Here is a 26,122-nt window from a genome sequence, read left to right as displayed (position 1 = left end):
ATGAAAAGGCTAATGTAGGGCTCTATGCATCTGTTAAGTAAATACAACTTGAGAAACTCAAGTAAAAAGATCTGAGTATGGGGGAGACTTTGAGCACAATTTTTGAGCATCTAGATTACTTCTCTGTAATGAAAAATTCTAGGAAGAACCCTGATCATCTTTCAGACACAAAAGTTAATAAATCAAATTACAGAGATTAAATGGAGGAAGTATTTGTCAACATCTGATCTCATTTAATCCTTGCATCAGCCTCATGAGTGAAGTGCTATTCTTACTATGTAAAAGTTACATTTGAGATCCAAAGACTGAGAAAGAATCTCTTACAGGGTTCTACAATCAAACAAAGTGATGGAAACCAGGATTCAGTCTTTTTTTTAATTTGAGTTTACATCAAATTGTATTCCTCATTGGTTTCTCATGAATACTATTTTGAAAACCACATCTAAGATATCTTTATTCTTCTATTCCAATGGCAGGCAGATTGAGAAGAAAAATACAGTGTCAAGAGGTACTGGACAATCCAAAAACTTCTGCAGCACATTTCTTAGCAAGATAACACTCCAATAAAGGTTCTCTATCATAGAATAATCTACTCTAGTTCCAAGATATACTCAAAAAGATCTAGACCAAGTTGTACGTCAGTGATTTTAAATCAGCAGACCAGCACTGATCCACAGCTGAACTATTTGGAAGCCACTATTGTAAGTAATGGTTTGAGTTCTTTTACATACAGCCAGTGTGGGATGAAATATTTTCTTTTTTTTTCCCACCCCACCGCCACCGCCTCGGGATGAAATATTTTCACTGATCATGAAGACCCAGTCCTCAGTTATTTCTAGGAAACATTGATAGAATGCAAGTCGCCAATCCCCAACAAAGGTCAAATCCAAAAGACCTTCCTAAAATGTTATCCTAAAACCAAAGGCTTAAATGGTGGGACCCCAAGTTCAATTCTAAGCATAAGGTGAGCTATACGAAGGGGAAGGCAGGGCAAGGAATAAGATTTAAAGGATCAAGGTAATACCGGTAGTAGTGGAGGCTTAAGGAAAGAAGCCCAAGTTTTATACGCCCTGGTTGAGCCTGCAGGCTTCAAAATAGATAAAAAAAAAAAAAAAAAAAAACCTCTGAACTCTATAACATGCAGAGCAGTCTGAGTAAAGCAGACTCAAATTCCAGAAAGTAAAGAAACAAGGGTATGCCAGGTAGCTAACAAGTAACACTAAAGAACTAAAAAAACCAAAGAGGGAGTCAAGGTGGGTGGTTAATGGTGCTGGCACACTTTCAGAAACCACAATGCAAGCTGCTGCCAAAATGCAGAATGAGTCAGGGGTTCGGACATGAGGAGTCTCCACCTACACAGAGATAAGGCTGTGAAAAATGAAGCAGTCCCAAGTCTTCAGTCAGGATGCATCTTAAATCCTCCTCTGTTAGCAAGGGGCCCAATCTCAGAACAGAAGGAACCACAGACATCATGGCTAAGATAAGACAAGACATTCATTGACCTGCAAAGAAAACTAATCACTGCCCAAATTAGACAGGTACTTCAGAGGGGTAAATGCTGGTGAAGAAGGCTCATGAGAAATGTTCTTGGAAGGTTCATCCTCTAATAATCCTCAGGTGATCCACAGATGATTTATCCCCTCAGATCCAAAAAAAAAAAAAAAACCTCAAATACAAAATAAAAATATATACTAATTAGTCACATAATAAGGATTTTATTTTTTCTGAGTCTCCATCTACTGCACTCTATCCTAAAGGTCACTGGTAGGCAAGACTTTCTAAAACACAATTCCTATCCATTTACAATGTGCTCTGATGCTTAGGTTCCATACGATGGTGATTTTGCAAATCTCAGCCTCATTTCTGTTTCTCCTGATGGGCGTCCTGTCTATGCTTCCAGCTCCAAATAAAATCACCAACTTCTCCAAGTTGGGAGGCCTTTCCTCCAGGGGTCCAGACTTTGGTTTTCTACTCATGATTTCTCACATTAAACAGATATATTCAATGGAACTCACTGTTGTTTTCCATCTTGTAGCTGTTGGTCTAGAATTAAATTTGAGGTACAGGAAAGGAAGGCTGAGTTGAAAGCTTTAGGGGAGAACAGTACAGGGAGCTGTTGGAGCAGATTTCAGGCTGGTCTACCTGAAGAAACCCTGATTTTTCAATGCCTGACTGGAGAAGCCATTTCCTCTGCTGATACAGTGTCTCATGTGGTTTCCTGATCCCATAAGTATTAAATAGTTATATGAGTCCATGCACATTAAGTGTGAGAATGGTGCCAGGCACCACAATGGGGCTCACCACAAGGGAAATAATGTGGTGGAGACTCTTTTCACTATTATTATTTTCAGAGATATGGTAAGCAAATAGGCCTCAGTATTCCTTTCCTCATCAATTCCTTTCCTCTCATTTCTGGAAATACAATCACTGGTGTGCCCCGTGCCCAGGGTATCTCAGGAATCATTGCATAAAGTTGATATTTCTCTGCTGAGCCATGCTCCTGACAGGAGGACCCAACTTCTCATGCTAAAATAGTTTAAAGGAGTGAATGCCAATGCATGTACATACACTTACACAAATACAAACACATTCCATATCCCATGCTGGCAGGGTTTCTAGTACCAACCTTGTAGGATAAGGATGAAGCTAAAGTCATGGTGTGAAGTGTTGTGAAAAGTAAGAAATTTGATCCAATGGCCAAAGAATTATTAAAAAATAATTCTAGAGAAAATATGAGTGATAGAACCCAACAGAATTGGCTACAAGCCAATAAATAAGGCCTTAACAATTTTATCAAACCAGTCAGAAAGAACAGAATAATATAGTCTCATAATTCAACCTAGTAATAGAGAAACTCTGAACAAAAAAATAATTAAAGGTAGGAGGATCTACTTTATTCTATTGGACAATCTGGGCAAGTTCACTGAAATTGCAGAGGAAATGGGGAATTGTTAACATGCTAGATGAGAAAATCAAAATAGAACACGTTCCTGAAAAGCTGATGAAATGTAACTATTTGCCAACATTTAATTAGGATAAATACAAAGTGCTGCACTTGGACTCCAAAAAGTCAACTGCACAGCCTGGGAGGAGGGTAAACAGATCAGCAGGACTGAGGGCAAGAGTCACTGGAACACAGCCTGGGGAAGGAGCCAGCACAGGGATGTGAAGTGAAAATGTCCCTTTAACATGCTTTGACAGAAGTCAAATAAGTCAAGGAGGGAATGGAAGGCCTTGATGAAGCCTCTACAGGGAAAGAAGATGGAAACCTATTTAGTGGAATGTAACTAAGAAAGAGGAGAGAGCCTGTCTCAAAACTATAAACAAACCCTGGGGATAGATACCCAAAAGTGGAATTTCTGGATCAGATGGCAGCTTGATTTTAAGTTTACTGAGACCTCTCCCCACTGTTTTTCACAGGGGTTGAATCAGACAACATTCCCACATCACTGGATGACAGTTTCTATCTCACCACAACCCTGCCAACATAGATTGTTCCTACTATTTTTGATATGTACCATTCTCACTGATGTGAGATAGCTCATCATTGTCTTGATCTGGATTTCCTTAATGATAAGTGATGCTGAGCACTTTTTCAAATGCTAAAACTCAACTATCAAAACCCTCAGTTCTTTACTTAAATAAAAAAAATTAACTATTAAGAAGTACCGATTGACTGGTGTGGTTATAAGAGTTTGTGGGGAAAAAAAGGTGAGACTGAGGGAAGAGAGTGGTGAGAAGCACAATTACAATAAGATTTTTTTAAATTTAAGGAAAGTATACTTGTTCTTAATAAAATAAGTTGCTATTAAGAAAACCCAACTACAATCATGTCTGTAATCAAAGTGCTTAAATAAAGATAGGTTAAGATTTACATAGGTAAACCAAAATAAATGCTATAATTCAGAAAAAAAAGATATTTAAAAAAATAACTTTGGGGCCGGAGAGATAGCACAGTGGTAAGGCGCTTGCCTTAGGCACAGAAGGTCGTTGGTCAAATCCTGGCATCCCATATGGTCCTCCAAGCCTGCTAGGAGCAATTTCTGAGCACAAAGCCAGGAGAAATCTTTGAGCGCTGCCATGTGTGACACAAAAACCAAAACCAAAACAAAAACAGAAAACCAAAACTTCATTGTACCTGTTCTTAATAGCAACAACATAATGTAAATTCAGACCCTAAAATAAACAAAGAAGCAAAAAACTTTTGGTGGGGGACTACAGGGGGAGTTTAGAACTGCTATTAAAAGTGGAATAAATTGCCTTAGAGAGAACTGGTAAAGGACAATGGTCAGCTCTAAATTATGTTAGTGGGAAAATCAATTTGCATATGACAGCATTTATATGAGGGGACTCTTTCTGACCCAAAGTTTATGTTTTTTCCTTTTTTGGGAGGGTCACATCTGGCTTTGCACTCAGGAATCATTCCTGGTGGGCTTGAGGGGCCATATGGGACATAGAGGATCAAACCCTCATTAGCAGATGTAAGGCAAGCACCCTACCCTCTGTACTATCTCTTCAGTCCATTTTTAGGGGCCAGAGAGGTAGTGCAGTAGTAAAGTGTTTGCCTTGCATACGGCTGACCTAGGATGGACCTCAGTTCGATCCCCTGGCCTTAGAGAGAACTGGTAAAGGACAATGGTCAGCTCTAAATTATGTTAGTGGGAAAATCAATTTGCATATGACAGCATTTATATGAGGGGACTCTTTCTGACCCAAAGTTTATGTTTTTTCCTTTTTTGAGAGGGTCACATCTGGCTTTGCACTCAGGAATCATTCCTGGTGGGCTTGAGGGGCCATATGGGACATAGAGGATCAAACCCTCATTAGCAGATGTAAGGCAAGCACCCTACCCTCTGTACTATCTCTTCAGTCCATTTTTAGGGGCCAGAGAGGTAGTGCAGTAGTAAAGCGTTTGCCTTGCATACGGCTGACCTAGGATGGACCTCAGTTCGATCCCCTGGCATCCCATATGGGCCCCTAAACCAGGAGTGATTTCTGAGTGCATAGTCAGGAATAACCCCTGAGCGTCACGGTGTGGCCCAAAAACCAAAAAAAAAAAGTCCATTTTTACATATCAAGCTTTCTTTATCTTGAGCCTATACTGAAAGAAATATTGGGGTTGATAATAATGAAAGTGAGAATAACATCTGGCTTTTTGGTGGAGTAGGCATTGTGGACCAGTGATCCTGTGAGCTAATGCCCATACCCCATCATTTCATAAAGGGGAGCTATTCTTATTTCCACTTACCAAATGCAGAGACTTAGGTCTCCTGGCTAATAAGTAGTAAAGCAATACTGCACCCTGTCTCAGCCTGAAGTCCAACACCTTTGTCCACAGAGATCATTACTGGCCCTGCCTTCCAGGAGTGGCTCAGTATGGAGAACTCTGAATCACATCCTTGAGGCCAATTATTTCCCAGGAAATGCTGTATCCAACATGCTGCTGAAATATGGATACCACAGTGAGTAGAGAGGAAAAGTATAGTCTTTGGTAGCCTGGCCACAAGAAAACGCAGCCCAGGTCTTCAGAACAGAAAAGTGAGGGTTCCTCTTATGAACTTGACACACCTAAAAAGGGCTGATTTAGATTTAAGGTTGGAGAATGACAAACAACAGAATCTTGAAAATGCAAAACCCTGCCCCACACACAATATGCTCTGCATCTCCCCTACTCAGGATTAGGGGTTGTCCAAAAAAGCTCTCTGTTTATGTGTTTTTGTTTTTTAACGTGTGGCAGTTCTCAAAAGGGTTAAGGACCACCTTATATGATGAGGATGGAGTAGGATAGTAAATACAGCTGTTTCAAGTCAAAGCAATAACAAGAGCAGATAGGGAAGTCAGTAAAAGGAGGTATTTAGGGCAAGATAGAAGGAATGAACAATGGGAAGGCATATGCCTACTAAAAATATCCTCCCAAAATAAATAAATAAAACTCATTCTTTATTTAAATATACCATAAAGCAATATGCCCATGGAAAAATATATAAACCATTTCAACCTTATCCCCTTTTATGGAACAGAGGCCAAGCTGGACTTTGCTGGAGAGGAAAGGAAACCAGCATGAGGGTACTGATAGAACCTGTATGTGGGAAAGTTTGTTTTCTCAAGGCAAATGCAGAATAGGCATCTCAAACCTTCTAGCTTGAGGGTTCGAGGTGAAGAGGTGAAAATTTCGAACAACATAGTGGCTTATTGTTAACAATTTGTTAACTTTTCCCTCATGTGACTAACTCCAGCTTACCCTCAACATGGCATATGGTCCCCCAAGCAGCACCTGGAATGATTCCTGAACAGAGAGCCAGATAAAAGCTGGATGTAGTACAACCCTTGCCCCTCCACACACACAAAGTCTATAGAGCAGGGGTCTCAAACTCGAGGCCTGCGGGCCGTTTGCGGCCCTCTGTACAACATTTTGTGGCCCGCGGCTGGCCTTCAAATATCGCAGTATTAGCGATTATTCGCTTACCGAATAATCGCAATAAAAATCGCATTAGTAAGAAAAAAAAATCGCATTAAACATTCGCATACCCCGAGCAGTTCCGTTTGGGGTATGCAAATGTTTAATGTGATTTTTTTATTGCAAATATTTGGTAAGCAAAATCCCTTATGCGGCCCTGCCTCACCCCGACTTTGTCTCCTGCGGCCCCCAGGTAAATTGAGTTTGAGACCCCTGCTATAGAGGCTTATATGCTGGTACCATATTAAACATTTCCTGCACACTATGTCATTGACTCCTTCCCTCCTCTACTCTTAAGACTCCACTTTCCCCCAAAAAATGTTTTCTATGTACAGTTGTACAGAAAAGGAATAGTATCTGGAGAGAAAACTGGCTGAGCATTGTGCTACTTATCATTACATGATGTGAATTACCTTGGACCATGTTCAAGATATTCCCATGGGGCCAGTGTGATTAGCACACCTGTACTCCAGGTGTGAAAATGGAGCAGCTGGGGAGCAAGAAGACTGCAGCCCAAAGGAATGGGATAATCTTCCAGGTTACCACAGAGAAGACTTAAAAGGGCCAGAATTCAACTCAGAGTGGCCTGTCTAAAACCCATGCTTATCTGATCCATATGCCCTAGTCCTTCCGGCTCTGGCCCTCTATGTCCACAGGGGCCCACATGTCTTAGACTTTTTGCTCCTTAGTGATCACAAACAGTACTGGAGTGGAACAAAATAATAGTCAAAGTGGCAAAAATGCAAAAATAATACGAGACCCAGAAGATTAGTATAAGCCAAACTTAGTAATGATGTAAGTAACACACCAATTAATACCAGAAAAGCTGCAATCAACAACCAAAGAAAGCATAGGATGACGCTGATGAGCTTCTGATTAGAAAGTCCTGCCATCTGAGTGTTCTGGGCTTCTGAGTTTTTTTTTAAACCAGGCCTGAACACAGTAGGAGTTTTGCAAGGTTGCTATGTAATGCCTGGCAACCAGATTCCAGAGTGGCTCACTCACTAGGAGTCTGCATGTGTAAGGTAATAACTCCAGTTCATGCTTTAGGAACGCTTAGTAACTCATGTAAAAAGTTCCTAGTACGTAGCCCTTAGCCATACTTTAAACAATGCAATTTACAGTTGTCCACTTTTCACTTGTAAGATTTGCATTTTTGAGGCTCATTCACTCAATACACACTTGCTGCAAGCCTAGTATGAACCAGTCATAGGCACAGGGATTCGAATAGGGCACTTCTCCAGTGAACTTTAGGCCAGGTCAAAAAGAAAAGTACATACATGGTTAGAATTACATTTTCAGGAAAATGAGGTCTGGAGAAGTCAAGAAACTCAGTACCTCACTGGGGGGGCTCAGCTGTCTATGTCCAGCCCCAAAGGCTTCCAGGAGAGAGAGCACTGAGTTTCCCTACATCTCCAGAGTGAGCTCTAGAGGCCTAATAATTCATGGGTTTGCCCCTGTCCTCTGAGCTGGCCCTCAGGGCCAGGAGTACCAGGATACAGGCCTTAGCTTCTGAATGTCTTGGAAAGTTTCCTACTTGACCTCTGGACCTATGTGGTCAAGTGAGGGAAAGTCTATGACACAGTGTCGGTTTTTATTGGACCCAACCACCGGAGGAGCTCGCTGTCATCTGGAGTGATGGAGAAAATTAAGTTACCACATTCTCACGTTTCAGCCTTTAGCCCATTCTCCTTCGCAAACAGGAAATGTTTATTTAAATACAGCAGTCTCCAGCATGTTCTGGAGCCAAATGTAATACCAAAGATGTCCACTCTTGCCCCCTCTCTGCTGCGTAGGCCAGCACATCGCAGTGGGTGAGAAGTGGGACTCCTCCTGCCTTTATCAGAACTGGGAGCAGGGAACCCCGTGTGAGAGCTCATGTTCATCTGTCTCCTCCAGGCCAAGACTGTGGTTGCAGAGGAATTACATCTGTGGGCTCCTTTTGTCCTCAGAAGGGTAAACGCAACATCTGTTTACTCTGGGCTCCATGGTAAATGTTTTGTTTCAGGCACCACCATTCACTTCCTTTCCTCTTGTCTCTATCTGTACTGCTCCAATAATAAATTATACTGAATCCTGTGCCTCAGAGTTTATTTTACTTTCTTGTGAGTGTCACCTCCTCACAGAGGGTTTATAAAGACAAGAGTTTCTCTTGCTCTGTGATGTGCTCACATCATAAGAAGCTGGAATACAGACCCCCCAATCTGATATTAGCGTAATTGTGAACAATTTCACAGGCCACATTCCAGACTGGAGACAATGACTAAATGGTCCTTCATGACATATTCATGCAAAGTTCTCCTCAAAGTAATTCCATGCACAGATGAAGTTTCAGAAGCCAAAATGCCCACAGAAATAACTCTTTCTCTCTGTGTCTTTCTGTTTCTCTGTCTCTTTGTCCCTCTCTGTCTCTCTTGGTCTCTCTCTGTCTCTCTCACTCACTCACTCACTCACTCATTCACTCACTCACTCCTCTCTCTCTCTCTCACACACACACACACACACCTTCAGAAAAGCCTCTTTTGAAGTTGTAAGGTAGCAGGAATGGAGAAGAAAAAAAAAAAAAAAAAAAAAAAGGAAAACCTGCTACACTTAAAACAGTTGGTATCAGGAAACTAGGATTTTCAGAAAGTCTAGCACTAGTGCAGTGCTGAAAAACTTCCCGGGCCAAGAAAAATAGCCCTTCGAAGTTGAGGAGGCTCCTTAGCGGAAGTGTCTTTCCATCCTCTGCTTACATTCTTTAAGTTCAATCACTGATTTTCTTCTGTATATGCAATGGTTTTATATACAGTCACTGGAATGCAGTAGGGGCTCAAGTAATGTTTGTTGAATGAATAAAGGGAAGAATAAATGAGACATTCCTCTTTTTAAAAAAAATGCTTGGCATGGCTTAGAAATGCCAAATAGCCCCCCAAGAGTTTCAAGGACTGAGATGTTCCATCTGAGTGATCAAGGCAGGGTGTAGGTGGAGCTGCCCTCACCCTGCAGCAATCTTTACCCAGTGACTGGGAAAAGGAATTGACCTTGGTAGCCCCTGAAGTCCAATAAAGTGGTACCCTATAACCAAACCTAAGGTGGATGAGATTCACATTCAGACATACTTCTGATTCTGCCAGTTCCCTTGACTACAGCAGAGAGAGCCCTTGGTGATATTCAGGATGCTACTGTCCATCCAGTTTTCCATGTGGTAGAACAGATGGGCAATCCCTAGCTTCCCAGGTCTCTTTGAAGAGGAGATAGCCGGATGGCATGCTGGCAGCAATGCTCTACCTGCAGCTCTAGAAAACTCTCCTCTTGCCAGGAGTGGAGAGGTCAACTCTTTGTCTGCCAAACAAGCAACATAATTTTGAAGGTGGGGATAGCAGTTTCCAGACCCCAAAGAGGGGTGCTAATGTCAAAGAAAACCCAGTGTTTGGATGGCATCTCTGAAGCAGCAGCAAAAGCAGTCTATTCTGCAACCCAAGCTCAGCTAGAACCCTCCCAAGACCATCTGTTTATAGATATTGGCCCAAACTGACCCTGATTCCAAGGAGAACTCGTAGAGTGGGTGGGAGAGAAACTTGGGAGTCAGTAAGCTTGGATTGAAATCCTTAACCAGCTCTCTGACCTGGAACAAATAAATGACAAGATGACTTAACTGTAAAATGACCAATATGCATAATCTATGAAACCAGTCAGACAATTGTAAGGATTTCATGAGATACCCATGTTCACAAAGTGAAGCATGAACACATTTGTTAGACATTAGCCACAGTCATTATTTTACCAACTCATAAAGCCAACTGGGTGTGAGGAGAAAAAGGACTCTACGCCTCTGCCAAATACCACCGAAGTCAGTTTACTAAAATAGTTGAAAATAATGTCTGAACTAAGTTGTAGGAACCTGGAGCCCAGCCCTTTTAGTGCCATCCGTCAACTCAATCGCAGCATGAACTTAGGCAAGTCATTTCCCATTTCTGAGTTTTCAGTGTGAGTTTAATTAAGGTTCAGCTCTAACCCTGAGAACTGCGTGGTTCGATTCCACAGAATAAGCACTTTACTTAGGAGGGGGAAAATGTTGCACGAGCCAAAGCAAAATTTCAGGAGAAGGGAAAACAGTTCTCTTTAGACGTAAGAAACACCTGAGGAATAAGAAGGCATATAACCAGCGATTAAGCAGCTTAACCTGCTCCCTGTTTCAAGGCTATTCTCTTCCAGCCCCAAACCAACAGCACAGATCCAAGACTTGGGCACTCACTCTCGTGACGATCTGGGGGAGCAAGATTGGAATTCTACACACAGCGCACACCCTCAATCCATTCTGGGATGTTCACAGGTTGGCACGAACTGCCAACGCTTCTCCCACCTTTCAGACAACCTAACTATAGGCCAGGAAGAGTCCAAGTTTTTTATTTGGTCCGAGGATCCCAGTGATAAATGTTTCCAAGACGTTGACATATAAAAAGTAAATATTTAGTTGCACAATTGGGGTTAAAATGAGTGTCAATCCACCCCACTCTCCAAGTGCCTCTCTCGCTGCTGCCAAGCTCAAGATCCCGAGGCTGAGTGCGGTTTGTAAGATTATAACCCTTGGTCTCATGTAAAGGGCTGTCAGCGTTTCCATTCTCTGGACCTATTGGGGAGGCACTTCTACCCAAGCCACCATAAAAATAAGTCACCGATTCACTGGGGCTGCAACTCAGCAGCATCTCGGAGGCGGTTGTGCTGCAGCGAGGCAGTAGGGTGTTTGCAACACCCATTCTGCAGCGACCGGACACACTCTCAACTTCTGCCAGGGCAGCCGAGGAGCGTAGGACCCTTCTGAGCTGCCAACAGGGGGACATCTCCAGCCCACTTGGGGCTTTCCCTTCCTCACCTTCTGGAAAGAGCAGGGATCCTTGCCCTCACCCCAAGCAAGACCTCTCTGGACTCAGCCTTCTCTCCCCGCGCCTCCTGCCAGGTTGTCCCCCTTAGAAGCTGTCAGCGGGCCTCCATCCATCCGGAACCCTGACCCCAAAAGGCCAGGATCTCTCTCTCTCTCTCTTTCTCTCTCCATCACGGGGAGCCGGACCTTCCCATGCCCATCCCAACCAGCCCCAAATCAGAACTCCCCCACCCCAACTCCGGGGCCCAGGTGAAGTCCAGGAGAAGGGGAGAAAGAACAGACAGAAGCTGCATCCAGCGTGGAGGGAGGGACCCAGGTGGGTGGCCGGGCGGTGGCGGGGGGCCGGGGGTACTCACAGGCGCTCGGCGTTGCGGGGGATGCCCCGAGGGACCGCGCGGAGGCCCAGCCCGTGGCAGTCCACGCTGGCGGCCGAGCAGGTACACTTGGTGGGGCAGGCGGCGGCGGGGGGTCCGCTCAGGACGCTCGCCAGCGCCCAGGCCAGCAGCGCCAGGCGGGAGCGCACCGCGGCGCCGGCCCCTGTGCGCCCGGGGTCCATGGTGTGCGTGCGGGGCCCGCGCCCGGAGCCGGCTGCCTGCCTGCCTGCCTGCCTGCCTGCGCGGGGCCCGAGCGTGCGGAGCTGGAGGCGCGCGGGCCGGGTGGATGGGTGGGTAGGTGGGTGGGCGGCCGAGTGGGCGCGGAGGAGGAGCGAGCTCGGCGCTCAGGCACTCGGGGCGCGGGGCGCGCCAGGCGGCGGCGGTGGAGGCGGCGGCAGCTCCATCTCCATCTCGCTCTGCCCCGCGGCGCCTTGCCCCACCGGTGTGCCCAGGTGCCTAGCGCCCCGCGGGCCTCTTGGAGAGCTGGAGAGCTGGAGCGCGCGAGGCGAGACTTCGGGCGCCTGGGGGGTCCGGCTCGGGACTTGCACTTGGGAGCTGGCGGGGCGCGCGCTCTCTCCACGCACTGAGCCGGGCAGACACCGGAGACGCGGGGCCCACCCCTCCTTTCTCCCTCCACCCCCCAAAAAACAACCCCAAGCGCCAGCTCCGCCTCCCATTGGCTGAGCTGCGGGTCGTGTTGTCGACTAAGTTGGGAACTTTGCTGGAGCAACTGAGAGCTGGAAGGAGGGAGGAGGTGAGTGAGCGAGGACGCACGCCGAGGAAAGGACCGAAAGGAAAGGGCCCGGCCTGCCTGCACCCAGAATCGGGGCCTAGGGGGCCCCTCAGCGCATGGGACTTGGCCTTTGCTCTGGCGCGAAGCTAGGTTCCCCCTAGCTTTTGGTCCCAAGAAGAAGGCATTTGACCATCTTTACTATATATAGATGATAGATCAGAAAAACCAAAGGCCAGAGAAGTGAAGTCACTTGCCTGAGTCACAGTTTGCTACTAGGACTCCCAAATCACGACACCTGAGACACCTTGGTTGACCCAATTTTGACCTTATTGTACATCCAACCAAGCTTCCTCCCTGCCTCACCTACAAAGCTGTGACCTCCTCCGTGTGACCTTTAGCAAGGACCTACTCCAGGGACCAGAGACATTCAAGCACACAGAAGCACACCGTAGCCTCCAGCAAACGAAACAGTCTTGCCTGGTATTTGAGTTGCTGGTCTGAGGCCTGGTCTGCTTTGCTCAGACCCCAGGCCTGGCAGGCCTGGCATGCTGCTAACACTAGGGATGACAGTAAAATGGACCTCTGGCTTGGTAACGCCCAGTGTTCATAGTTCTTGAGCTGCTGAGTGAGCACCGTCACCTCTGAGCCTTGGTTTCATCATGCAGGGTGACAATTCTGCCGTCTGGAGCATGGAAGAAGAGAAGGTATTTCTGCAAAAGTCATTCGCATGCAAGGCATCCACCCCCACTCCCCGGCCCCCGTGCCTTCCTTCCTTCTCCAGTGCCCCTTCTAAACAGGCCAGGGCTGAGCTTTGCCAGATGCTGATGGGGAGGGGCATGTGTCAGAGACTCCATAAATACTCGTTGGAATGATTTTGTTTGTTTGTTTGGAGGGAAAGGACAGGAACTAGGGGAAGTATTACCCAGACTTCCCTGAGGTCTGCTCACAGTGGAAAAGTCTGATTGAGCTCTGTACATACTTCGTGCGCGCACACGCACACACACACACACACACACACACACACACACACACACACACACACTTGTATATGCGTAAGCCTTTAGACTCATATACCCAAAACATAAGTCCCCATTCTTGTCACATACATATATACGTCATACTACACACACACACACACACACACACACACACACACACACACACACACACACACACACACACTATAACTCTGCTCTTTAAGTTCTTGCCTTTTCTATCATACAAATGCCCTCTGGTTCCTTCTACTTCATTTTCCTTCCAGGAAACATTCAACTATGTGACCACATCCTGTGAGTATGTAACAGAGGTGAAGGTTTTATTTTCTTGTACTTAGCAGACTTTCAACATTGTTGCTCCAGGCACCCAGAGGTACGTGTGTGTATGTGTGTGTACATACTAGTCCACACAAGCACACCCTTCAACCCTTCTCTCCTTTATAAACACATTAAGTGCTATTTACTGCTCTTATTCCATCCAGTGTTTTTTCTGTTCAGACGCTATTATTATCGCCCTCTGGCGGTCATCAAGGTGTTCTGCGTGGGTTCATAGTGTGACTTCAGCATTTAAGAACTCTAAACATCCTTTCTTAAGCTTTCCTCGAAACCTTGAACCAATTTAGTACCAGGACTGAGGCAGATGAGAGAAGAGATCTGGGCCGAGGCCCAAGGGCACACAAGCATCTCAGCATGTCTGGAAAAGAAGAGTGGGATTTTCTTTGTTTTCCCCTCTGCACACTAGCCTGAACTTCCTTTTGCAACCCCTTCTGGCTGGGCCTGGGTCTGTGCATGGAGCACAGTAAGGGGTAGATTGGTATGAAGTGTATTTGCATTTGCATTTTGTGTTTTCCATTTTAATGTCCAGAAGGTTCATGAGTCTGCATGTAACTTTAAGTAATTTCACAAACATTCAGGAGTGTCATTTCTGGACAATCCACCTTAGAACTGGACCAGGAGTTTCTTTCCAAGGAAGAGGCATGAGGAAGAAACTGGATGTGCACAAGAACTGGGGAATTTTCGGGTCTGGGGCAACCTTAAAAAATCATCTAACCCAGCATTTGTGCAAGTAAGTTTTATGGTTACTAGTTCCATATGTTTCTTGGTGGAAAGGAAGAACTTTTCTTGTGGAAAAATTAAGAAATATTGCTCACCCTTACTTCTCCTGAAAATTTGTATCACAGATGAACATGTGTAAGATGCTGAGAAGTCCTGCAGAAATGAAACGGGTTTAAGTTGTACTCAACCCAATTTCACAATATATCTTACCCATTCTCATTTACACTTAGCACTCTTGGAGTTTCTGGAGAATCTTCAATATAATTCAATCCTGTGTTTAATAACTTGGTATTGGAGTTTTGGTGAGAGCAGGGACTGGTATGGTGTCCAAACTGTTCAAGGTTTACAGTGAGGGAACTGGACATACATCCCAGTGTCTGCTCTGGAGCTTCCTCCCTAACCCTTCTTCGCTGATTCTAAGGCACCTGCAAAGTGCATCAGCCATAGAATAATTATCCTCCTCAGAGAAGTCTGGGTCAATTCCTAAGTTATCTCAGTAGGTCTTTTTGTGTTCAAGTGCCACTGATGGATTTTTACACACTGTGATGTGATATTCAGATTCTACAAAATCTGCTCCAGCCAGCAGTTGGATTTTTTCTCCCTTATTTTTTATTGGCTTATCAAAAGCAACTTTTTTTGTAAAGGTGTAACTCAATGGTGTGAGGAGGCAGTGACATTCTTTCAGAATCGTCATAATTCTCCCTCATTCTGATATGTCTGCTCCCATTTCGCTGGAATATGTCACCAGCAAAAAAATGATCAATGACCTAAATGAGATATAGGAGTGGATTTTGGAGTTACTCTTTGCCTCTACTAAAGATCATAGTTAATACTTCCCAGCTTCATCTCCCACTGCCTGATTTCTCTAGTGGGTAGGAAGGAATAGGAGCAGTTTCCTTGTGAAGCTAAATTTTTGGCAGTCCCCCATCACCCTCATCACTTGGTGATTCCTTAATCCTGAGTCCTTTATAGCCAGTCCCTTTACTAAACCATCTTTAAAGATCACTCTTTTAAGTTGTGTTATCAGTTTCCTCCTGATGTCCCTGAAACCCATATGCAGAATATCTCACTGGGATATCAAGGCAGATCTCTGGAGGGTAGGTGAACAGGAAAGGAGGGGTTGACAATAAACCTTAACTTGACATTGAAACTCTAGTTCCTATGAAGCCCACCTGGGAAAGAGAATAACTCAACTATATGAATTGCAGGTCAATTTTGAAGATTAGGATTAAAGGAAAGATACTAGTAGGTACTTTGATAGAACAGGAAAGGCCAGGTTTTTCAGCTCCAATCATTTCTCTCTCTCCTGAAAGAAAGACCAGAAAGATCTGCAGCTAGCTAATATGCTGAGCTTCTTCATAGGACAGACTCTACTCTGAATACGTAAATATTTGATACATAAGTATGTACATTTAAAATAACCTATCCCGAAGAAGATACAGCAATAGAATCTTATAAATGCCAGATCTACTGAGATGAACACCATCTCTTGATCTTAGAATTATCTGACTGTGGTTTGGAATATTCTGAGAGGGTCACATTCCTCTCAACACCCCAGATTTTCTCAGAGAGCACATGACTGAAATGAGCCTTTCAGACTTCCTTGGCATCTTTCCAACTAGATCCAGGGAAATATATCCAGCTCCTCTGTGTTTGTGACCTGGAATATGTGAGGGACAGGAATAAGTAAACCTGTTTATATGTTCTGATATAAGCTGGTTCAACATAATTTATCTGACCCATTTTTCAGAAGTCTAAGTGACAACCAGCTTTATTTAGCAATCAAACTACCATTCGTTGTGAATTTAATTCATCTCAAGAGAAGACACAACTTATAGATGCCAATAACCCAATTAGGAAGACAAAATTAAGAAAGAAAGAAGATAAAAACTATGACATGTAATTAAATGTTTATTGATGTGGGTTTGAAGAGAAGAAATCATTTCATTGGAATCATTTCAGTAAAATTCAGTGGAATTGGAGGGATTGGGGTATTCTTTTTAGTTTTTGAAAGAGACACAAATGTAAGATCATTGCATTGTGGGAAGAATTACATTGTGGGAAGATTATTACAAGTGGGAAGAAAAGGGGGCTTTATATTGAAGGGACCAAAGGCAAGGAGGTAAGAATAGAAAGATCTGTGCAAAAGGGGCACGCTTTGGAAGTGTGGAAGACCAGAGAGTTTTGGAGCAGATTTTTATGGTGTAAGAGACAATTTAAGAAGTAAAAAAAGACTTTGATGCCTGATTTTCCCTTGAATATAGTTGGATATTTTGCTTTAGAAGCTGAAAATGTGCAGAGATAATGGTTCTGACCTTGAGATATAATGCTAGTAAGAATTCCTAAAAGAGACTCAAAATGTGCTCCTGGATTGACTTTGACCTCATCTGAACTGAGGCCAAATGTCTCGGGAAGCTCCTATGTCCCTAAAAGGATGCACTCAAATGTGACTTAGCTAAGTGTCAGATTCCTGGTTCTCAGGGCCAGGGCCTAGTCCAGAGAGGCTGGTCAACTGATGAATACAAACATAGATCTCTCCAACCTACCCAAGGAAGATTTGTCTTATATTTGACTAAAGCAAAAAGTGTCACTGGGGAAATACCTCTCCAATTTGAGGAGTATTAATCACCTAATTAGCCAGAACACCTGCTCATAAAACTCATACCTCCCAGGGAACCAGATTAAACAAAGCGTGAGGATGAGTTGCACAGACTCAGTGGTGACATCTGTATCCTTGGCTGGCCTATTTGGGCACTGGGGCTCACAAAACTCTCCTCCCAGCTGTTAAGCTTGAGACAAACTTCAGAATGCCTTCCTGGTGTAGCAAACAGTGATTAATAAACTCAGAGAAACTTCTCTTGCGTATGCTCCAGACTGGACTTGTGGATGCCCCCCAATGAACAAGGTACTGTTTTAAATGTTTCTTTTGTATTAATTCTCTACCTTCTACATCAACCAAATGAACTTCTGTATAATGGCAGAATGATCTTCAGACTCACAGATCCAGCTTCTTCTCAGGGACACAGAAAGACTGTTTCCCAGGCTTGCCTGCACTTATACGGGATATGGGATCCCCATGGCTCTTTTGACCAGTGATGTATGTGCAAAAGTATCATTTCCAGATTTTCTTTTTGAGGTCTCTTGTGATGCAATATTGCTTGCTAATTAAAGAGTACAAATTGAGGTAGATGAAACTATGAAACATAATATTAACTGTAAAAAGCCAGACACCAAGAAAAGACAACATATTTTGAGTATGTTCATAATAATGTAAAAAGAAAAAGAACCTAGAGAGACAGAATGCATATCAGTGTCTTCCGGAGACTGGAGTAGTGAAACAAATAATTGTAAGTAAATGTTGGGAAATAAATTAGATGAGTTTATCTAAGAATAGATTGTGGCATTAATCACAGAATTAAGTTAACTTACTAAAACTTATCAAATTGAATTTACAATGGGTGATTTGGAGTCAGAGATACTATAAGGGTTAAGATTCTTGCCTTGGATGTGACAGATTCTAATTCAAATCCTGTCACCTCATATTGTCCCCCAAGCATTGCTAGGAATGAACCCTGAGCCTAAAGTCAGGAAGTAAGTCCTGAGCACTGATAGGTGTGGCCTCAAAACTAAAACAATAAATAAAAATAAATAAAAGTGAGTAGTTTTACTATATAAAATTATACCTCAATAAATATGGATTCTGTAATGCTAAAATATTTTACATATAATTGGTGGTAGTAGTTTTCCTGAACCCCCCAAATAACCTACCAGATCATACCAAAGAGGGTCACGCTCTTCACAAAGAATGAGAACAAGCAGTGCTGGCGGGATGTGGAGAGAAAGGAATTCTGATTCACTGCTGGTGGGAATGCCATTTAGTCCAACCTTTATGGAAACCGATATGGAGATTCCTCCAAAATCTAGAAATTGAGCTCCAATATGATTCAACTATACCATCTATACCACTAACACAAAAGTACAATACAAAAATTCCTTCCTCACACTTATATTCATTGCAGTGCTATTTGCAATAGCCAGACTCTGGAAACAACCAAGATGTCCTTCAACAGATGAATGGCTAAAGAAACTGTGGTATATATACACAATGGAATATTATGCAGCTGTCAGGAGAGATGAAGTCATGAAATTTTCCTATACATGGATGTACATGGATCTATTATGCTGAGTGAAATAAGCCAGAGGGAGAGAGACAGACACAGAATAGTCTCACTCATCTATGAGTTTTAAGAAAAATAAGACATTTTTGCAATAATTCTCAGAGACAAAAAGAGGAGGGTTGGAAGGTCCAGCTCATGACATAAAGCTCACCACAAAGAGTGATGAATGCAGTCAGAGAAATAACTACATTAGAACTATCATAACAATGTGAATGAATGGGAGAAGTAGAAAGCCTGTCTAGAGTACAGGCAGGGGTGGGGTGGGGAGGAGGGAGATTTCGGATATTGGTGATGAGAATGTTGCACTGTTGAAGGGGGTGTTCTTTATATGACTGAAACCCAACTACAATTATTTTTGTAATCAAGGTGTTTAAATAAAGATATTAATTAAAAGAGGGTCATTTTACTTTTAAATAATAAAAATAATACAAATTTGCCTGGAGCCTAGAGTTGGTCTTATGCCAGGAAACTTCAGGGGTAGGGTCTCTTTAGGCCAAGGTTATTTCTTTCCATGCCTCTCATATTTTGGTGGGCCTATGCAAACAACAATTGCCACTCTAACACTGTTTTTATTGTGCTCCTTTGACTCTAATCCTTAAAAAAAACCTCTTAAAATTTGAGGTTAACTTAAGCTAATATACATGTACATGGAAATGTAAAAAAATACTATGCCTCTAAAGTTTAAGGAGTTACGAAAGTTTTATGGCTTTAGATTGCCTTGTGTGCTGTTAAGAAATATTATAATGTGTTACAATCTGGGGACTTGAGGGACAAAGTAATTGTACATGGATTCTGTTTTATTTATCTTTATGTTCTTTTTTTTCATTATTAACAGTTTTAATTATTTCTTCTGAACATGAATAGAACATTGAGTGAAGATCATGAACAGTTCTTCAGAACATGGCATCTTTTGCCTATTCCTTGCTGCCAGAGACTTGACAGCGCTTCTTCTCACAAATCTGAACCACATTTGGCTTTAGAGAGGAAGCAGTTGAGACCCTCAGTATGGCTTGAAGATGATCATCATTAAGTCTAGACCTGTACTTTGACTTATTGAAGTTCAATGTGGAGAATAACTTTTCACACAAATATGTGCTCCCAAAAAGGTACATGGTGCGCTTGAACATTCGGGAAAGCTCAATCTGGGGACTTGAGGGACAAAGTAATTGTACATGGATTCTGTCTTATTTATCTTAATGTTCTTTGGCTGAAAGTTCAAAGTTAAGATATCAGCAAGGGGACTTCTTCTGAGAATTATGTTATGGGTGATTGTCTTTCCACTGTAACTTTACCTTGTCCTCTTTCTTTGCATCTTTGTTTTCATAATTAAAAATAAAAAATTTAAGAAAAAAGAACCCATCAAAAATAATAAAAATAATAAAAATTTGGGAGCCAAAGCAATAATACAGCAGGTAGGGCACTTATCTTGCATAAAGCCAACTCGGGTTTGATCCCCAACATCCTATGTGGTCCCCTGAGACCACCAAGAGTGATTTCTGAATGCAGAGCCTGGAGTAACCCCTGAGCACTGCCAGGTGTGGCCCCACAACAAAAAAAATCAAATAGTAAAAATATTTACTATAAAATCAGGAAAGGAAAACAAAAATAACAAATGGGACAAATAGTAGAAAAAATTGAAATGGTAGATTTAAGTCAATATCGAAGATACTTTTTGTGTTTTTAGGATAAATGTCAAGAAATGGGATAGTGAGACTATATGGTAGCTCTATACTTTGTGGGGAAAAATGTTGTTTTGGTTTTGTAGCCTCACTTGCTTGTGCTGGAAGTTCACTACCAATTATGCACTGAGGGAATCATTGCCCTGAGGGAGCATATATGGTGTTAGAAATGGAACTAGAGTTAGCAAGCAAGGAAAGTTACCTTAATCCCTGTACTCTCTGTTGACTTTTCTTAGCGATTAGAAAAGTCTCCATATTGTTTTCCTTGGAGGCTAAATTAAATATCTCCAGCAATAGTGGGAATAGGTTTCTTTTTAACAAGCCCCAACGCTGGCTGTTTCCTATACTTTTGATCAGTGTTATTCTCAGTAACATGACATGATATCTCATTGTTATTTTATTTGCATCTCCTTAGTAATAAATAATCACAAACAACTGTCCAAATGTCCACTGGCTTTTTGTTTGTGCTCTCAAAGATGTCTTTTCATCTTCTCTCACCAATTTTTGATGAGGTTTTGTTGTTATTGAGCTTTGCAAGAATTTTATATTGCTTGGGTATTTGTCCTTTTTCTGTTTATGGTGCACAAATATTTTCTCCTCATCCAGTATATGTCTTTTTAAATCTCACAAAGAGAATCTATATTAGACAGCTTCTCAGGGAAATATGACCAGCTTTATGTAAACTCTCGAGAGCAGGATCGAAGAGAGAAATTTCAGCCTATTTATGAGATCATAATTGTCCTGATAGCAATACCAGACAAAGACATTATGCGGTTTTTTAATGGTGGCTCTCCTGAGCCCTTCTTGGAGTCCCTGAGGTACTCAGGTTGGTTTTTTTTTTTAATCAAATCACCATGAGATACAGAGTTCAAAGGTTGTCGATAGTTGAGTTTCATACAATGTTCCAAAATCATTTCTTTCCCCAGTGTGCATTTCCCACTACCAATGTTCCAAGGTTCTCTATCATTTCTCCTTTCACCCACTACATCTATGGCAGATACTTTTCTTCTCTAATATCTCTCTGCCCACCCTTTTCCTTTTAGAGGCCTTGCTTTGTATTACTAATACCGAGAGGACATCATGTTTTATCAGTTTACCTCTTTTCAGCACCCAGTTTTTGTCCAGAGTTATTATTTTCAATTATTGTCATAGTAGTCCTTTCTCTACCCTAACTACACTACATCCACTTTGTGCAAACTTTTAACTATAAACCTGTCCTCCTGGTCTCATATTTTTGTTGCTTTACATCTTTCAAATGAGGGTGATCACTTCATGTCCGTTTCTCTCAGTTCTCTTAGCAATATTTAGCATGGGCATGTGTACCTGACAGTTTGGGGCTGCTACTGACAATGATTTGCTCTGGATGGGAATGTGGGGTGGGGAAGAGGGTACCAGGACTATACCTGGAGGTCCTGAGGGAGAAGGGCTATGAAGTGCCAGGGATTGAACTCTGCTCTCTACCACTTGAGTGGTAAAAAGCCATTTCTTAAAATAAAAAAATATATATATATGCATTTCCCCTCACAAAGAATTTACTAAATAGTATTAGTTGGAATCAATGGTGAAAGGCAGATATGAAATGACCAAATAGATTTTAGCTTGTTCAACATTTGAAAACTAAAAACTGTGATTAGCACAATAGCAGAATTAAAGAGAAGGGGTTTGTATATATGTGTGTATATACACGATCATTTTGACTGATTCAGAAAAAGTATTCATATTGTTATTAAAATTTTTCAATTTGAGGTCACACCTGGCTGTACTCAATGTATACTACTAGCTCTACGCTTAAGAATCAATCCTGGCCATGCTTGGGGTATCATATAGAGTGGTGGGGATCAAACCCAGCCAACCACATGCAACATAAGCATCCTACCCACTGTACTATATTTCTGGCTCCAAAAATTCTCAAATTTTTGTACTAAATCTTTTTAAGCTGAACATAGAAAAAGTACAAAATTTGATAGAAGACTTTGTCTTCTATCTATTTGTAAAGTTCTGCAATGAGTTTACCTAATGATAAAAGAATTAATGCTTTCCTCCTACAACCATGAATAAGGAAAGAATATCTAAACTTACCATTTCTTTTTTATGTCACACTTGGTAAGTCAGTAAGAACTGAGAATAACGTAAAATAATCCATGGAATTTCCTATGTGGAATCCTAATTTCCTACTGGAAATTTCATATATGGAATTTCTATATGGAAATTTATACTGGTATTCCTATCTGGAGCTCCAATAGGACATTTCTATAGTAATGTGATGTATGCAGCTGAATTATATTATCCTTGGTCTGAACTCCAGCATAATTACCCTAAACTGCTGCTCACTTTTCTTCAGATTTAAGCAGGAACATCTGATTGGTCACCTGACTTTTCAGCTTAGTGGGTAGAATATGAGGCCCTTAAGTGTAGTATTGCAGGCTGAGATTCATGCTAAGTGGACATTTTATTACAAGAGGAGAGAAGGGGGAAAGAGGGGAAAGAAGATGATAAAAGAGGAGAGACGGGTATAAGTGAAGAGGGAATGATGGAAATGTTCTGTATTGTAGTTATGATTCTGTTACATGACTGCAAACTACTCTCTTTAAAGGATATTTAATTTTCTGTGAATATCTCAGTAAGCCCGACCCTTCCATAATCAGTCAAGTCTCAGTTTCTTCATTTATAAAATTGTAGTCATGGTTCCTTTTTTCTTAAAATTTATTTTATTGGACCAGCAATGTCCTCAAGTATACAGTCTAGGTTGTGCCATATAAGAACCAGAATTCCAGGTACTGGTGGCACCTGGTCTCAGAGCATTGTGTATAGCTCATACAACTAACAAAACAAAACTCCTGCCTCATAGGAATATTATAATGACCCTGGCCTAGAGTGATACTACAGCAGGTAGAGCATTTGCTTTGCACATGGCTGAACTGGTTTTCATCCCCAGCATCTCGAGCATACTAGGAATGATTCAAGAGTGCAGAACCAGGAGTAACCCCTGAGTACCACTGGGTATGTTCTCCCTCAAGAGTAACCCCTGAGTACCACTGGGTATGTTCTCCCTCAAGAGTAACCCCTGAGTACCACTGGGTATGTCTTACCCCAATTAAAAACAAAAGGAATATTGTACTGACCCTGATTCCTAAGTCATCACTTTGATTATCGTTTGTGATTCTTTGTCACTGGTAAAAATACACTCTTATCTTTTATGATAAGCATCTAATAGTATGCTCCTCATGGGCTGGCAACTACACAACACTTAAATAAGTATGGCATTTAATAAAAGAGACAGGAAAAAGTATGTTTTTAAAGGAACCAAGCAAATACTACAACCCCTGGTGAGAACAACTTGCCTTTCAAATTCACGCCCTGCCCTCTTTTTTTTAGTGTGTAATGGAATGTCGAGTTGGTTAAGAGAAAAATTCTCAGAAATATTTCTATTTCTTTCTCAGAGCTCTGGAATTATCAAGGTTCTGACATATAGAAGTGTGACTTGTAAATGCATTTATATAGCTGACATAATTTCACTCAGAATAATTGAATTCATTTTGTGTTTTCTTCCTTTCCATTTCATCTAAAAGTTGAGGTTACTTCCTTACTTGACCTCAGAACTCAGCTTGTATTTACATCCTATTACAACCCTAATAGTAACTCTTGTTTCATAACCTCGGTGATCCCACTAGAAAATGAGCTTCAATTTCTAGTCATTTATTTCAACTGGAGTCAGACACCCTAAACATACTCATTGCTGGATTTTCTAAGCCACATCTAGTTATAAACTGCACAATTATGGACACTATTTTACTTGTTAATAATCTTAACAACAATAATAAGGAATCTGAAATCACTGGTGGAGGGATTAGTGCATCTCTGTAAATACAATATAGCAACTTTAATATTATTATAAACTATGAAATCTCAGGAAAAAATTTAATGGAAATTGAGTTTGTGAAAGTCCTAAGTCTGACTCTTGGTGTTGTTTGACAGAAATCTGATCACCATCTTACTATGACAAGTTGGAACCCAGAGCATTCATTGATGGCTTCACTCAGGTTAGCTGCTCTCCAATACAAATATAAGCCTAAATCTGTGTCCATTACCCAAGAAATCAAGAGCTCTACCTGTTATTAGGAAATATGTTATTGGCCCAGGAATTAATTTTCTATTTTTTTTTAGATTTTTTAAATTTTTATATTGATTACATATCTTTCACAGTAGTATTTTAAGTACATATTAACATTGAATCAGGGGAATACTCATCACCAAATTTGTACTCCCCCCATCCTTGTTCCCTTCCTGCAACCATATCCCCACCATCACCCCCCGGGCTGCTAGAGTAGGTGGTCCCCTCTTTGTCTAGCTTACTATTAGTGATCATATATCTGTTTGGTCCTGGTACCCTCCCTTGTTTCCCCCTTTATTTGAGAGGTGGAGCTCGATAATTCGAGTTATGTGGTTTTGTTTGAAGGAAAGAAAAGCAATAGAATGGAGTAAAAAAATTAGAAAAAATAAAAATAAATAAATAAATAAATAAAATAAGTTGAAATGGCAGGGTTCTTCTAGAGGCTTTAAACCTCAGTTTGAGCGAAGACATGAAAAAGGTAATTGAAACACCACATCAATAGAGAAAGAAATACCAATTAAATATCCAATGAGCACTACAGCAATAAAGATAAGCACTGCACATTAGTCTCAGTTCTGAAATCAAACCATGCCGGAGTACAAAAAGAAAGAAAAAGATAAAATAAAATAAAATAAAATATAAAATAAAATAAAATAATAAAATAAAATAAAATAAAATTGGAGACATCAACTTCAATATCTACACCAAAAGATGTCAATAAAAATTGATCAATCAATAAATTTATATGTGGAAAAATGATTATTTTATGCTTTTTCTCTCTTTTTCTTCCTGCATAGGCACAGTAACTATTGGGGATATTATAGAGGGAATTCCCTTGGCTTAGGAGATACAGGGTTTCTCCACCTCTGAAGTATACTGTCATGGGATTAACTATAGACTCCTTGCATGATCATTTACTCTTCCCTCGGTGCTTTTTTGGTATATAGAAGACTTCTGCTTCATCATGGATGGTAAAATCGGACCTCTGTATCTAGAGATCTTGGTGTCTGTACAGCTCAAGGAATGGAGCTTATGATGAAGTCTTTCTTTGTGGTTCTAGTAGTTCTACTTCTTCAGTGTCGTTTTAATCCATCTTCTATAGTTGGTGGTCTTGGTCTTTACATTGCTCCTATGATGGAGCCTGGAATAGAGTCTTTTTTTATGCTTCCGTAAGACCTGTTCAGTTGCAATTGTCTCAAGTCAGACCTCTGGAATTGGAGATCTTGTTTGTTGAACAGATTGTAGACCAAAAGCTAGGCTAGTGCTTTTTGTTGTTATTGTTGGTGGTGGTGGTGGTCCCAGGATGCATACTGTCCAGTCCTGTTTGTAATGACCAGTCATCTGTATATAGTGATCTTGGCTTTTGCAGAGATCAAAGAGTGACATGTCTCCTGATTTTGTCTTATTGTTGGCTGGTGAGGAAGGACAATTTGCTCGTCGATCAAGTTTTTTCATTTCTTTGTTGTCAGGTTATCAATTTAGAACTGGCACATGTTGGTGTCAGAGCAGCATTATGGATGCCCTGGAGAGGATTTGGTTCCTGGAGCTGTTGTGGAGAACTCTGTCATTTCTATGTCTGGGATCCAGGAGTCAGGGCTGGACAGTCAGTGCTTAATTCCCTGGGGTCTAAGTTGTTTCCACATGACATACGTTCAGGGTGGGAGATGCCCCTGTG

The 26,122-nt window shown here is 41.7% G+C and overlaps 1 protein-coding gene and 1 pseudogene across 1 annotated transcript in view; both read right to left on the bottom strand.

Annotated features, from left to right (window-relative positions):
* Nucleotides 1–11,877, bottom strand: part of SLIT3 (slit guidance ligand 3) — a 527,919-nt gene extending 516,042 nt beyond the window's left edge. Inside the window, exon 1 of the mRNA XM_049774569.1 lies at nt 11,678–11,877. Within this exon, the coding sequence (XP_049630526.1) occupies nt 11,678–11,877 (200 nt within the window). The remainder of the gene's footprint in view (nt 1–11,677) is intronic.
* A 1,186-nt stretch (nt 11,878–13,063) lies between these two features.
* LOC126011890 (protein-L-isoaspartate(D-aspartate) O-methyltransferase-like) overlaps nt 13,064–26,122 on the bottom strand; it is a 35,375-nt pseudogene continuing 22,316 nt past the window's right edge.

The sequence above is a fragment of the Suncus etruscus genome, chromosome 6, assembly GCF_024139225.1.
Source record: "Suncus etruscus isolate mSunEtr1 chromosome 6, mSunEtr1.pri.cur, whole genome shotgun sequence".
Taxonomy (NCBI): domain Eukaryota; kingdom Metazoa; phylum Chordata; class Mammalia; order Eulipotyphla; family Soricidae; genus Suncus; species Suncus etruscus.
This window is presented reverse-complemented; position numbering and strand designations above follow the sequence as displayed.